Source organism: Oryx dammah, unplaced genomic scaffold, assembly GCF_014754425.2.
Source record: "Oryx dammah isolate SB20612 unplaced genomic scaffold, SCBI_Odam_1.1 HiC_scaffold_21, whole genome shotgun sequence".
Lineage (NCBI taxonomy): Eukaryota > Metazoa > Chordata > Mammalia > Artiodactyla > Bovidae > Oryx > Oryx dammah.
Window position 1 is genome coordinate 28,476,032 of NW_024070205.1, and position 15,450 is coordinate 28,491,481.

General features: G+C 47.0%; 1 protein-coding gene across 7 annotated transcripts in view; it reads left to right on the plus strand.

The window, feature by feature from the left end:
• The window catches only part of FHAD1 (forkhead associated phosphopeptide binding domain 1), a 160,490-nt gene that overhangs the window by 42,782 nt on the left and 102,258 nt on the right, over nt 1–15,450 (plus strand). For all 7 annotated transcript variants that reach the window (XM_040263983.1, XM_040263984.1, XM_040263987.1 and 4 more), the window contains exon 4: nt 6,365–6,635. In XM_040263983.1, the coding sequence (XP_040119917.1) occupies nt 6,365–6,635 (271 nt within the window). The remainder of the gene's footprint in view (nt 1–6,364; nt 6,636–15,450) is intronic.

Consider the following 15,450-nt stretch of genomic DNA (forward strand, 5'->3'; position numbering starts at 1 on the left):
GGACCCACACTCAGCCAGGAATCTGGGGATCAGAGTGGCCGCCTCCTGGTTCCTCGGGCAGAGCACACCCTGGTTTGCCAAACTTGAACCACACGGCTGCTTCTCTTCTCTTTACTTTGGTCGATGGTCATTCACTCTTGCATTCAGTCTCTCAATTGGGCAAGACCGAACTGAAGGAGGTCAAGTCTAGGGGCAGTGAAAGCTATTTGCAAACACCCAGCTGTTTTCTGGTTAGATTCTATTTCCCATTTTATGAACCAACCAGAAAGCTAATTAGAACTTGAAAGAAAGAGCTGTAAGATTAAAGATTTACCAAAAAATGGAAAAATTAGATGGCTCAGGTCTCCTTTAACCCCAAAATCCAAATGAATGACTTTTCTGAACAGCTCAAAGGGACCTAATTCTTTTTGTTTTTTGGCTGCACTGAGTCTTCGTTGCTACACACAGGCTTTCTCTAGTTGCGGCGAGCAGGGACTCCCCTTTGTTGCAGTGCTTGGCCTTCTCATTGCGGTGGGTTCTCTTGTTGCAGAGCACGGGCTCAGTAGTTGTGGCCCACAGGCTTAGTTTCCCTGAGGCATGGGGATCTTCCTGGATCAGGGATCAAACCCATGTCCCCTGCTCTGGCAGGCAGATTCTCAACCACTGGACCCCCCAGGGAGGTGCCGGGACCTCTTTTAAGTGCTAAAACCTAAAAGTAATGTAAAACTTGGTGGTTCTGTGTTCTGAATGTATCATCTTGATTTCTCACATTGAAGATCCTGAACATAATTTACCTTTTTCTTGGGGACATAGAATTACTACCCCACTTTGAGTTATGGTGACCTCCTGGGAGCTGTTGAGGTAAAAGCCATTTGTTGTTGTTGTTGTTCAGTTGCCCAGTCGTGTCCAACTTTTTTTGACACCATGGGCTGCAGCACACCAGGCCTCCCTGTCCCTCACCATCTCCCAGAGTTTGCCCAAGTTCACGTTCCTTGCATTGGTGATGCCATCCAGCCATCTCAGCCTCTGACACACTCTTCTTCTGCCCTCGATCTTTCCCAGCATCAGGGACTTTTCCAATGAGTTGCATCAGATGACCAAAATACTGGAGCTTCAGCTTCTGCATCAGAATAAAAGCCATTTGCCCAGCACCAAATAGCCCCTCCCCGAGCTTCTGAGAGCTGGTAACTGTGTTCTGCAGTCTCCATCCTGTCTTTTGAGATCCATGGCTCCTCCATGCTGTGGTCAGTAATCTCCTCCCCCTGCCCTGTCACCCCCACCCCCAGGCCTTCCAGACTGTGGGAATTAAGCTCAACGTCTACATGTGTTAGATTCTTCTGTAAGGAAGATGGTCTCTTCTCCCTGCTTCATGTATTGACTCACTCACATATCTATATCAGCATGGACTTGGTATATTTTACACTCTGGGTCATAATCCCTTCTTTTTTATTTTTAATTTGCCTGCAGTAGGTCTTCACTGCAGCGTGAGGGTTTCTCCTGTTGCTGTGCATGGACTTAGTTGTCCCATGGCATGTGGGATCTTAGTTTCCAAACCAGGGATTGAACCTGTGTCCTCTGCATTGGAAGGCAGATTCTTAGCCACTGAACCAGCAGGGATGTCCCTCATTATCTGTTTTGTTGCTCAATTCTTCCAGCCTCGGCCTCTGGGAGCTCTTTCAGGCTGGTTGCCGTGCCCTTAAGCATCTCCCCATACCTATGCTCTGGGCACTGCTTTACTCTCTGCTATTACGAGATTCTCCAGGCTTAGCAGGTATTCCCCCTCCCCCATCCCAGCCCCAGAATCAAAGACCTTTTTACTTACACTACTTTTGCCAACTGTTCAGCTCAGTCAGCAATGAACACCTATCGTGAGTACCAGGCACCCTGCTGAGTGCCTGGCACAGACAGTGACTGGCTAGTAAATGTTTAACAACCAGCTCTCTGAAAAATGTAGACGATGTACACGAATAGCATAGGTTTAATGACATCAGGAGTGTCAAGAATGTGCAACACCTTCTTTCCAAATAATGAGAAATACAGTACTCTTTCCTGTAGATTCCACACAGCCAGCTGAGTCTCACAGAATGCTTTCATTGACTTCCGTTGAATTCTTGTATCCATAGCCAATTTCTTGTTGTAACGGATGAATAAGAGAGTTCCCAACCTGAGCACTTGTGGATATTTGGGGGTATTTTGGATATATTTGCATTTATGAGTAATACAAGTAAAAAAAGAAGGACGTTGGAACTTTGCACATTCATCAGTGATGTGACTTTTTTTTTTTTCCGCATCAGATAGTAGTTTTTAAGTACTAGAGGAATGTTCCCTCAATTTTTTGTGCTACTTATAATGGGTGAGGCACAACATGCTCTTTTGTCATCTGCACTGTTAAGATTTTCCCCACTACCTTCTTAAGTCTAGGAAATCAGCAAAACAAACAAAAAAATCAAGTTCTGGTGGCTCAGAGGGTAAAGCATCTGCCCACAATGCGGGAGACCTGCCCTCGATCCCTGGGTCCGATCCCTGGGTCGGGAAGATCCCCTGGAGAAGGAAAAAGCAACTCACTCCAGTACTCTTGCCTGGAAAATCCCATGGACAGAGAACCCTGGTAGGCTACAGTCCATGGGGTCCCAAAGAGTCGGACACGACCGAATGACTTCACTTCACTTCACATGTAAACCACTATTATTAAACCTGTTCATAAAAGTTTTGGGTTTCCCAGGTGACGCTCAGTTCAGTTCAGCTCAGTCGCTCAGTCGTGTCTGACTCTTTGCAACCCCATGAACCGCAGCATGCCAGGCCTCCCTGTCCATTACCAACTCCCGGAGTCCACCCAAACCCATGTCCATTGAGTCAGTGATGCCATCCAACCATCTCATTCTCTGTCATCCCCTTCTCCTCCTGCCCTCAATCTTTCCCAGCATCAGGGTCTTTTCCAATGAGTCAGCTCTTCACATCATGTGGCCAAAGTATTGGAGTTTCAGCTTCAACATCAGTCCTTCCAATGAACACCCAGGACTGATCTCCTTTAGGATGAACTGGAGTGGTAAATAACTCTCCTGCCAGTGCAGGAGACATAAGAGATATGAGTTCGATCACTGGGTCAGGATGATCCCCTGGAGGAGGGCATGGCAACCCACTCCAGTGTTCTTGCCTGGAAAATCCCATGGACAGAGGAGCCGGACAGGCTACAGTCATGGGATTGCAGAGTTGGATACGACTGACCATCTGAGCACATACACACAGGTTACACTACAATTTTGAAAATAAGAAAGAACTTCTCTCTCTCTCCCTGATTGGGCTCCACTCCTTCATGCTGGCTACACTCTTAAGTCCAACCAGGGCACTCCAGACCCTGGTGTCCAGCCAAGCTTTCTTGGGTCTCCTTGGCTCTGATTGGATCACTCGCCCCACCAGTGCACCAATCAGTGCACCAAGGAGTGTGATTGGCTGATGGCTGAGCCCCACCCACAGCAATGGACTGAGATTGGGAGAGAGATTCCTGAAATGTCCAAAGAGCCGAGTGGGTTCTGGCCTGTTCTCACTTGAGGAATGAGATGTGACCTCTGCCTTTAGCACCCTGGCAGTTAGTGGGCAGGGAGGCACATCTACCTGAGCATCCCAGCATGAAAGGAAATTCTTCCACCACTGCCTGTGGTCTCTAGATTTGTTATCTAGCTAGCAGAGGATAAAACACACTTGAATTTACCCTTTCCCACCTTCAGCCCATTCATTCTCTAAAACTGATAGGAATGATTGAGGTGAGACAGCCCCAGAGAAGAGGAAGGGAGAGGATGGATGGAGAAGTCAGCACAGGCAGGAGCAGGGCATCTCAGCTTCTGAAAGGAGAGAAAAGAAGAGAGCTTAGGTAGAGACAGAGGTGTCCACAGTGGAGAGAAATTTTAATCTACATGTAAGGTAGCAGAGTTCTGGAACACCGCCAAGTCCATTCCTGAAACAGGTTTCAGTAGGGCCTAGAGGCTGGCTGTTAGTCGCTCAGTCTTGTCCAGCTCTGTGACCCCATGGACTGTAACTTGCCACCCTCCTCTGTCCATGCAATTCTCCAGGCAAGTGGGTAGTCATTCCCTTCTCCAGGGTATCTTCCCAACCCAGCGATGGAGCCCGAATCTTCCACATTGAAGACAGTCTTTACCTTCTGAGCCACCAAGGAAGCCCAGGGCCAGTGTCATTATAAATGCTGGAGCAGGGACTTCCCGGTGGTCCAGTGCTTAAGAATTCACCTTGCAATGCAGGAGACTGGGGTTTGATCCCTGGTCAGGGAACTAAGATTCCACATGCTGCGGGGAACTAAGCCTGAATGCCACACCTGGAGAGCCCACGCGCCACAACTAGAGGGTCCGCTCACAACAACAAAAGATCTGGCATGACGCAACTAAGGCCCGATGCAACCCCCCCAAAAAATGCTGGGCCAGGTGTCCCCAGACAATTGGAGTTTAATTTCCTCGAACACTGCTCTCACTGACTCCAAAAAAAGCTTTTGGAGGAATTCACCGGATTCTTGACTTGGCTGGGAAAAGCTGTAGCTAAAAGACTGGTTTGGGAGCCCAAGCGAGTGGAGAAACTTCCTCTTGAACACGGTCCAGCTGGAGTTCTAGGAAGTTCTGTCTGCCAGTGCTCCTATTTCGGAAGCCTTCTGTCCTGTTTCTCATTATGTGTCCCTGTCTGGGGAAAGAGACACGTGACCCCACACAAGCAGTGAACCTTTAAACTTAGCTTCTTACTTGAAAAGTGTGTTGCTTTTTCTTCCAGGAGTCTGGGGTGGGGGGTGGGGATGGGTGATAAGAAAGGAGAGAGAAACAGAGAGGGAAAGAGCTCATCAGACCCCAATCCGACCACCCCCTCCACCATCACCTGAGCTTGATCAGTTCCTTAACCCAGCAGTCCCCCAACCTTTTGGTCACCAGGGACCAGTTCCATAGAAGACGATTTTACCATGGACCCAGGTGGCAGGGGGGTGGGCTGGGGGATGGTTTTGGGATGACTGAAGTGCGTTACATTTATTGTGCACTTTATTTCTATTATTATTACATCAGCCCCACCTCAGATCATCAGGCATTAGATCCTGGAGGCTGGGGACCCCTGCCTTAACCTCTCCCAGCCTCATTTGTAATCCGGGCATAAAGAGATCTCCTCCCCCTATTGTGAGGAAGATGAGTAAAGTACAATAAATGGTAGCATTCATGATGTCATGTCTTAACCACTAGGCAAGGGGAGAAACCACCATGACAGCATCAAGCCAAGACAAAGCCAGGTGTCAGCACCTCTCTCAGCATTTGCTTCTCCCAGTTTAGATAGATCTTGATCTGCTCTCTGTTGAAAGTAGCTACAAACATCTTCTGCTGGGGTCCCTCGATAGATATTTATGGAGTATCTGCCAAGAATAGGGTGGGTGTTGAGGATCACAAGCTAATGAGAGCCAGCTGGGGTGCCTGCCACCCCAGAGCTCTTGGCTTTGGGGGACAGATGTAGTAGGAATGCCAGAAAGACACGCAGTGTGGATGGAAAGAAAGCAGGCCAGGGGGTCCTGGAGAGCTGGGCTTGAATCTCGGAGATTTGTCAATTCATTCTTTCAATCAGTTCTTTTTAAAACAATATTTATTTATGGTGACACTGGGTCTTCATTGCTGTCCCCGGGCTTTCTCTAGTTATGGTGTGTGGGGGCTACTCTCTAGCTGCCTTGTGTGGGCTTATCGCAGTGGCTTCTCTTGTTGCAGGGCATGGACTCTAGACACACAGGCTTCATCAGTTGTGGTTCGAGAGCTCTAGAGCATGGGCTCAGTAGTTGTGGAGCACGGGCTTAGTTGCCCTGCAGCATGTGGGATCTTCCCGGACCAGGGATTGAACCTGTGTACCCTGCATTGGCAAGCAGATTCTTAACGGCTGGGCCACTAGGGAAGTCCTCAACCGATATTTGAGGGCCTACTCTGTACGCACCAAGGGTTTATTCTAGGTGCTGAGGATACAGTGTTGAGCAAGATGGACAAAATGCTCTTATGTCTTAGAGATGGCATTCTACCAGCTCAGCCGCTCACTACCAAATCTACAATCTTGGGAAGGTAACTAAGTCTTACTCAGCCTCAGGCTCATCACAGAGTGTTAGGTGTATTAAATGAGGTAATGGATGCAAATCTCTTGGCAGGGTGCTTGGCATGAAGGCTGGACCCAACAAATGGTGGTGCAGTGATGTGCCGTGTGACCCATGTGGGGATCACCATCCCAGATTTGGGGAGAGTCTGGGAAGGCTTCCTGGAGGAAGTGACTTATATGATGAAACCTAGGACAGCAATCACATCGCTGGGACAGAAGGGTGGAGACCACCCCAGCTGCTCGTAACCTCCCCTGACCCTCTTGTCTGCCCCTGCAGGTCTCCTTCCCATGGGCGATGGGCCCAGCACCTTGGCCCCGGCCGCAGCCATCTCGGGCCACACAGCAGCCGAACCAGTCACCCTCACCACCGCAGGTCCCCTTCCACCCAGGCGTCCGGCCGGTGCCAGTGCAGAGGAGCTGGTCCCAGGGCTTCCCCAGGCCCACCGTGGTCCCGCCTGCCTCTCACAAGCGGCCCATGAGTGCCAGCGGGAAGATGTTCTCCTTTATGGTGGACGGCACTGCCCACGGGGTTCCCATCATCAAACAAGGTACTCAGGGGCGCTTCCGTGGTGGCTGTGGGGATGGGCTCATGGACAGGAGGATGGGGCTCAGTTTTTGCTTATTTTCTCCAATTCTAAAGTGGAACATTAGCAGTTGTGAAAAAAACAATTGGGATAAACAGAAAACAGTGAAAGATCTCATTCTTACCATCCGGACTGCCCCCGTTGACTTTTTGGTACAAATCCCTCCAGATTTTGTGCCCATCCACACATATCAGTCAGTACCTCTGCAATGAATGTGTGTGAGTGTGTGCGTGTGTGCGTGTGTGCGTGTGTACATATACATGAATATATATGAATGTGTATCAGAATCTATATTTGTATACTTTGACAGAAATATGAGTAACTGAAATCCCTCCTGCCTTCGGAGGTTTTAAATATTTTATTACTATTTTGCAGGTTAGAGGAGACAGAGGCTTATGGAGAAAATTACTTCTCTAGAGGTGATACATTCAATCTAATCTCACCTGATTGATGCTTTTCAGTGAAATTTAAGGCTGGTTATCTCGAGGACTGTCACTCACAGCCTGGTCATTTTGGGAGCAGAAAGCCATTAGGGATTTGTTTCCCCCTCCTCCGCCCCAGAAGGCTTCATGGCATTTGGGGAGGAGACTTCCTGAATGTCACCATCCTCTCAGCCTCACCAGCCTCGCTGGCAGAGTAGCTAGGTCGACTTAGTCCCTGGTATGATTCCCAGATTTCTTCTGTGGCCGCTGTCAAGAAGGTCCCATTCACTGTCCCCGGGTCCCAGCCCCAGACCCCTCTGAGTCCCCAGATCTCTCAGTGGCTCCACGCCCTCCCTTGGTCTCCCTCAGGACCACTCACCTGGTCACGTCACTCAGCCTTTCAAGTGATAGTTATTAGGCTACTCTGAAGGTAGTGAGTTATCTCAGTTGATTGTTCACAGTCGGTTACAGGTCAATTCAGTTCAGCTGCTCAGTTGTGTCCAACTCTTTGTGACCCCATGGACTGCAGCACACCAGGCCATCACCAACTCCCAGAGCTTACTCAGACTCAAGTGCATCAAGTTGGTGATGCCATTCAACCATCTCATCCTCTGTCGTCCCTTTCTCCTCCTGCCTTCAATCTCTCCCAGCGTCAGGGTCTTTTCCAATAAGTCAGTTCTTCACATCAGGTGGCCATAAGTACTGAAGTTTCAGCTTCAGCATCTGTCCTTCCAATGTATATTCAGGATTGATTTCCTTTAGGATGGACTGGTTTGTTCTCCTTGCTGTGCAAGGGACTCTCAAAAGTCTTCTCCAACACCACAGTTCAAAAGCATCAATTCTTTAGCACTCAGCTTTCTTTATAGTCCAACTCTCACATCCGTACATGACTGCTAGAAAAAACATAGCTTTGACTATATGCACTTTTGCCGGCAAAGTAATGTCTCTACTTTTTAATATGCTGTCTAGGTTGGTCATAGCATTTCTTCCAAGGAGCAAGCATATTTTAATTTCATGGCTGAAGTCACCATCTGCAGTGATTTTGGAGCCCAAGACAATAATGTCTTTCAGTGTTTCCATTGTTTCCCGAATGGAAACATTAGGACCAGATGCCATGATTTTAGTTTTTTGAATGTGAGTTTTAAGCCAACCTTTTCACTCTCTGCTTTCCCTTTCATCAAGAGGCTCTTTAGTTCTTCTTCACTTTCTGCCATAAGGGTGGTTTCATCTGCGTATTTGAGGTTATTGGTGTTTCTCTTGGCAATCTTGATTCCAGCTTGTGCTTCATCAAGCCCGGTATTTCGCATGATGTACTCTGCATATAGGGCTTCCCTTGTGGCTCAGCTTGTAAAGAATCTGCCTGCAAAGTGGGAGACTTGGGTCTGATCCCTGGTTGGGAAGATCCTGGTTGCGAACTATACAAAAAAGATCTTCACAACCCAGATAATCACGATGGTGTGATCACTCACCTAGAGCCAGACATTCTGGAATGCAAAGCCAAGTGGGCCTTAGGAAGCATCACTACAAACAAAGCTAGTGGAGGTGTTGGAATTCCAGCTGAGCTATTTCAAATCCTAAAAGATGATGCTGTGAAAGTGTGGCACTCAACATGCCAGCAAATTTGGAAAACTCAGCAGTGGCCACAGGATGGGAAAAAGTCAGTTTTCATTCCAATCCCAAAGAAGGGCAATGGCAAAGAATGTTCAAACTACCGCACAATTGCACTCATCTCACACACTAGCAAAGTAATGCTCAAAATTCTCCAAGCCAGGCTTCAACAGTTCATGAACCAAGAACTTCCAGATGTTCAAGCTGGATTTAGAAAAGGCAGAGGAACCAGAGATCAAATTTTCAACATCGTTTTATCATCGAAAAAGCAAAAAAGTTCCAGAAACACTTCTGCTTTATTGACTATGCCAAAGCCTTTGACCGTGTGGATCACAACAAACTGTGGAAAATTCTTCAAGAGATGGGAATACCAGACCACCTGACCTGCCTCCTGAGAAATCTGAATGCAGGTCAAGAAGCAACAGAACTGGACATGGAACAACAGACTGGTTCCAAATAGGAAAAGGAGTACGGCAAGACTATATTGTCACCCTGGTTATTTCACTTCTATGCAGAGTACATCATGAGAAACGCTGGACTGGAGGAAGCACAAGTTGGAATCAAGACTGCTGGGAGAAATATTAATAACCTCAGATATGCAGATGGCACCATCCTTATGGCAGAAAGCAAAGAAGAACTAAGAGCCTCTTGATGAAAATAAAAGAAGAGAGTGAAAAAGTTGGCTTAAAACTCAACATTCAGAAAATGAAGATCATGGCATCTGGCTCCATCACTTCATGGCAAATAAATGGCGAAACAATGAAACAGTGGAACAATGGAAACAATGGAACAGTGAAAAACTTTATTTTTGGGGGCTCCAGAATCACTGCTAATGGTGACTGCAGCCGTGAAATTAAAAGATGCTTGCTCCTTGGAAGAAAAGTTATGACCAACCTAGACAGCATATTCAAAAGCAGACATGTTATTTTGCCAACAAAGGTCCATCTAGTCAAAGGTATAGTTTTTCCAGTAGTCATGTATGGATATGAGAGTTGGACCATAAAGAAAGTTGAGTGCCAAAGAACGGATGCTTTTGAACTGTGTTGTTGGAGAAGACTCTTGAGAGTCCCTTGGACAGCAAGGAGATCCAACCAGTCCATCCTAAAGGAAATCAATCCTGAATATACTTTGGAAGGACTGATGCTGAAGCTGAAACTCCAATACTTTGGCCATCTGATGCAAAGAACTGACTCATTTGAAAAGATCCTGATGCCGGAAAAGATTGAAGGTGGAGGAAGAGGATGACAGAGGATGAGATGGTTGGATGGCATCACTGACTCAATGAACATGTGTTTGAGTAAACTCCAGGAGTTGGAGATGGACAGGGAGGCCTGGCATGCTGCGGTCCGTGGGGTCGCAAAGAGTCAGACATGACTGAGAGACTGAACTGAACTGAACTGGGAAGATCCCCTGGAGAAGGGAAAAGTACCCACTCCAGTACTCTGGCCTAGAGAATTCCATGGACTGTATAATCTATGGGGTCACAAAGAGTCAGACAGAACTGAGCGACTTTCACTTTCACTCTGCATATAAGTTAAATAACCAGGGTGACAATATACAGCCTTGATGTACTTCTTTCCCAATTTAGAACCTGTCCATTGCTCCATGTCCGTTTCTAACTGCTACTTCTTGACCTGCATACAGATTTCTCAGGAAGCAGGTCAAGTGGTCTGGTATTCCCATCTCTTGAAGAATTTTCCACAGTTTGTTGTGATCCACACAGTCAAAGGCTTTGGCATAGTCAATAAAGCAGAAGTAGATGTGTTTCTGGAACTCTTGCTTTTTCAATGATAAAATGATGTTGAAAATTTGATCTCTGGTTCCTCTGCCTTTTCTAAATCCAGCTTGAACATCTGGAAGTTCTTGGTTCATGTACTGCTGAAGCCTGGCTTGGAGAATTTTGAGCATTACTTTGCTAGTGTGTGAGATGAGTGCAATTGTGTGGTAGTTTGAACATTCTTTGGCATTGCCCTTCTTTGGGATTGGAATGAAAACTGACTTTTTCCCATCCTGTGGCCACTGCTGGCATGTTGAGTGCCACACTTTCACAGCATCATCTTTTAGGATTTGAAATAGCTCAGCTGGAATTCCAACACCTCCACTAGCTTTGTTTGTAGTGATGCTTCCTAAGGCCCACTTGACTTCACTTTCCAGGATGTCTGGCTCTAGTCCAGTGATCACACTATCATGGTTATCTGGGTCATAAAGATCTTTTTTGTATAGTTTTTCTGTATGTTCTTGCCACCTCTTCTTAATGTCTTCTGCTTCTGTTAGATCCATACCATTTCTGTCCTTTACTGTGCCCATCTTTGCATGAAATGTTCCAGAACTCAAATAATAGTTATTATTTTGAAATCTACAAACTAAGGAGCATATGAGACCTGTCTGTACAGTTTACATCATCATCCTCTAAGGAACGCTCGCTTATCTACCACCCAAGTTAAGAAATTACTCAGGCAGTTCTCCCTAACATTTTAATGTGAAAATTTTCAAACATACAGCAAAGTAAAAAGAATTTTAAAGAGAACAGCTCCTCTCCTAATTCTACTATTAACATATTTCTGTATTCTTTGTTACATTTCTGTCTATCCATCCTTCCATTCATTTATTGCATGCTCAGTCACTAAGTTGTGTCTGACACTTTGCATCTCCATGGACGGTAGCCCACCAGGCTCCTCTGTCCATGGGATTTCCCAGGCAAGAATACTGGAGTGGGCTGCCATTTCCTTCTCCAGGGTATCTTCCCGTCCCAGGATTTGAACTTGGATCTTCTACATTGCCAGCAGATTCTTTACCACTGAACCACCAGGGAATCCTTATTCATTTGTTAATCCATCTTATTTTCTGATGCATTTCAAAATAAATTGCACACATCTGTAGTCCTCCTCCTAAATATTTTAGCATATATACCATTAACTAGAATTCAGTGTTTTTTGTCTCTTTCATGTGAGATTAACATGCAATGTGTATTTGTTATCATGACCGCATAAGAAATTCTCCCCAGAATTTGCAGCCTAAAGCAAGAAACAAGCATGTTAACATATACAGTTTCTGTGGGTCAGGAATCTGGGAGCAGCTTAGCAGGTCAGCTGTGGCTCAGGTCCCTTGTAAGGCTGCATCATCTGAAGGCCTGACTGGGGCTGGAGGATCCACTTCTAAGATAGCGTGCTCACATAGCTGTGAGCAGGAGGCCTCACTTCCTCACTGTGGGGATCTCCCCAGAGAGCAGCTCCAGTGTTCTCATGAACATCAGTCTGCAGCTGGCTCCTCCTGAGCAAGTGATCCAGGAGAGCAAGGTGGAAATTGCAACATCTCTTATGACTAAGCCTCAGTAGTCACTCCCTGTCCTTGCTGCAGTGTCCTATTGATTACCCAGGGCGTCCCTCTCCAGGATGGGAGAAGACTGCACACGGGCTGAAGACCAGGAGGCAAGAATTATTGGCACTCATCTTGAAGGCTAGCTACTGCAGTCTGCCTTCTGGTCCTCAGTGATTCACCCTGCTCTGACCCTCTCCTGCACCCCTCCCCCAAATCTCACCTCCTTACAGCATCAGCTCAAATTCCAGAATCTCATCTAAATCACGTCCAGGCACAGATGAGGCTCATGGGTGTAGTTCCTTAAGTTCAGTTCATCAAGTACTATTTCAGAAATCTGAAGACCGATGAACAAAGTGTCTGTCCCTCACATACCCATCATACAATGGTGGGACAGACACAGCATAACTGCTACATACCCTCCTCTAATTAAAAAGGGAAAAAGATAAGAAACACACAGGCGTCATTGGCCCAAAGCAATTCTGAAATCCAGCTGGGAAAATCTTAGCAGTTCCTTGATGGGGCCTCAGTCCAGCTCTTGCCCAGAAATGACATTCCAGGGCTCTTGGTTCTGCCCTCCCATCTCTAAGTTCTGCCCTACGAATTGTCCTGCCTTTCCCATTGAAGGTATCACATGGTTGCAGCTGCAACCAGTGTCTGCTTCCTGCCTGCAGAAGCTTGTGGGTCCAGAAGCTTCTTTTAGTTTTGTGAGTTTCTGTCGGTCTCCGTTGCCAGTTCTTCTTATGTGGGTTCATCCTATTAGGTGAAACCCATGTTGTTGTTCAGTTGCTCAGTTGTGTTCAACTCTTTGCGACCCCAAGGACTGCAGCATGCCAGGCTTCCCTGCCCTTCACCATCTCCTGGAGCTTGCTCAAACTCATGTCCATTGCATTGGTGATGCCATCCAACCATCTCATCCTTTGTAGTCCCCTTCTCCTCCTGCCTTCAATCTTTTCCAGCATCAGGGTCTTTTCCAATGAGTTGGCTCTTCCCATCAGGTGGCCAATGTATTGGAGCTTCAGCATCAGTTCTTCCAGTGAAAATTCAGGGTTGATTTCCTTTAGGATTGACTGGTTTGATCTTTTTGTAGTCCAAGGGACTCTCAAGAGTCTTCTCCAACACCACAGTTCAAAAGCATCAGTTCCTCAGTGGTCAGCCTTCTTTATGGTCCAACTCTCACATCCATACGTGACTACTGGAAAAACCATAGCTGTGACTACACGGACCTTTGTCAGTGAAGTAATGTCTCTGCTTTTTAATACATTATCTAGGTGTGTCATGGCTTTTCTTCCAAGGAGCAAGTGTCTTTTAATTTGATGTCTGCAGTCACCATCTGCAGTAATTTTGGAGCCCAAGAAAATAAAGTCTCTCACTGTTTCCGTTGTTTCCTCATCTATTTGCCGTGAAGTGATGGAACCAGATGCCACAATCTTCGTTTTTTGAATGTCGAGTTTTAAGCCAGCTTTTTCACTCTGCTCTTTCACCTTCATCAAGTGTCTCTTTAGCTCCTCTTCACGTTCTGCCATAAGAGTGGTGTCATCTGCATATCTGAGGTTATTGATATTTCTCCCGGCAATCCTGATTCCAGCTTGTGCTTCGTCCAGCCCTACATTTTGCATGATGTACTCTGCAGATAAGTTAAAAAAGCAGGTTGACAATGGGCAAAACCCATGCTCACAGGTTTTTTTTGACACAAGCCCTTCCACCTTGGGCTTCTGCCAACACTGCCCAAGCTTCTTAGAAGCCCAGTGCCTAGACCACACATCTCTGGGACACTGCCCTGAGTCTGTGTTCTTAACACAGGATTTTTATAGTCACTTCAGTTTCTTCTTTCGATTGTGTTTTCTTGAGAGCACCCTTGATTTGATCTTTGCCCAGAGTCTGTTTCTTATGTGTCATTTGCCACCTGCGCAGGCAGGGAACTTTCAAGCCCAGAGCACTGAGTCCTGGTTGAATAGCCCTTTCTTTACCTGTCTCTACCCCTCACATGGGCTTCCCAGGTGGCACTAGTGGTAAAGAAACCATCTGCCAGTGCAAGTAGTGCAAGAGACATGGGTTCAATCCCTGGGTCAGGAAGATCCCTTGGAGTAGGAATGCAACCCCCTCCAGTATTTCTTGCCTGGAAAATTCCATGGACAGAGGAGCCTGGAGAGCTACACTCCATGGGGCCGCAAAGAGGCATGACTGACCAAGCACCCCTTCACATTTCACTGTAAATAAGTAGTAAGAAGTAACCAGGTGCTCCTTCCACAACTCTTGCCTGGAGCTCTCTTTAGCTTGGTCAGTCAGCTCGTCAGGAACATTTTCTCTTCCCACATGATGACAGGCAGTGTGCTATTAAAACTTCTGCCACCACCTAACAAGGATCCCTTGACCCCAGTAACATTTTCCTCCCTTTTCTGGAAACGTCCCCTCACTGCCTCCTCAAAGGCCTTTGAGCTCCTACTAACAAACCTTCTAACAGGCCTTCTCTAAGGCTCTCAGCAAAAGTCCTCCAGCTTCTGGCCACTGTTCCGCCCCAAACCACTCCACCATTCAGGGGTTTTGTTAAATTTCACACCGATCCTGCTGCCAAAAGTCAGTGTTCACTACTCATCGCAACTGACACGTTACTCCAGGGTGTGAGGGTCTAAAACAATAATAAGGTGTGTCCCTGATGGCTCAGTGGGTGAAGAGTCCTCCCACTAAAGGAGGAGACAGTTCTATCTGTGGTCTGGAAAGATCCCTCATGCCACAGAACAACTAAGCTCCTGCATCCCAACTATTGAGCCTGTGCTCTAGAGCCCACAAGCCGAAACTACTGAAGCCCCAAAGCCCTAGAGCCTGTGCTCTGCAACAAGAGAAGCCACTGCAGTGAGAAGCCCACACTAAGCAGCAACCCCCACTCCCTGCAACTAGAGAAAGCCCGAGCACAGCAGTCAAGACCCAGCACAGCCAAATAAATGTATTTAAAATAAAACAACAGTAAGCATGAAACTCCAGTACTTTGGCCACCTCATGGGAAGAGTTGACTCATTGGAAAAGACCCTGATGCTGGGAGGGATTGGGGGCAGGAGGAGAAGGGGACAACAGAGGATGAGATGGCTGGACGGCATCACCGACTCCATGCACATGAGTTTGAGTGAACTCCGTAAGTTGGTAATGGACAGGGAGGCCTGGCGTGCTGCGATTCATGGGGTCGCAAAGAGTCGGACATGACTGAGCAACTGAACTGAACTGAAGCATTTATTATCTCACAGTTTCTCTGAGTCAAGAATTGGGGACTGGCTGAGCTGGGTGATTTGGGCTTGGGGTTTCTCCTGAGGCTGCTCTCATGGTCTCAGCTAGGGCTGTGATCATCAGGAGGCCCTCCTGGGGCTGAAGGACCCATCTCTGTGATGGTTCCCTCCACGGCTTTTAGTAGGAGGCCTCAGTTCTTCACCAGGTGGACCCAT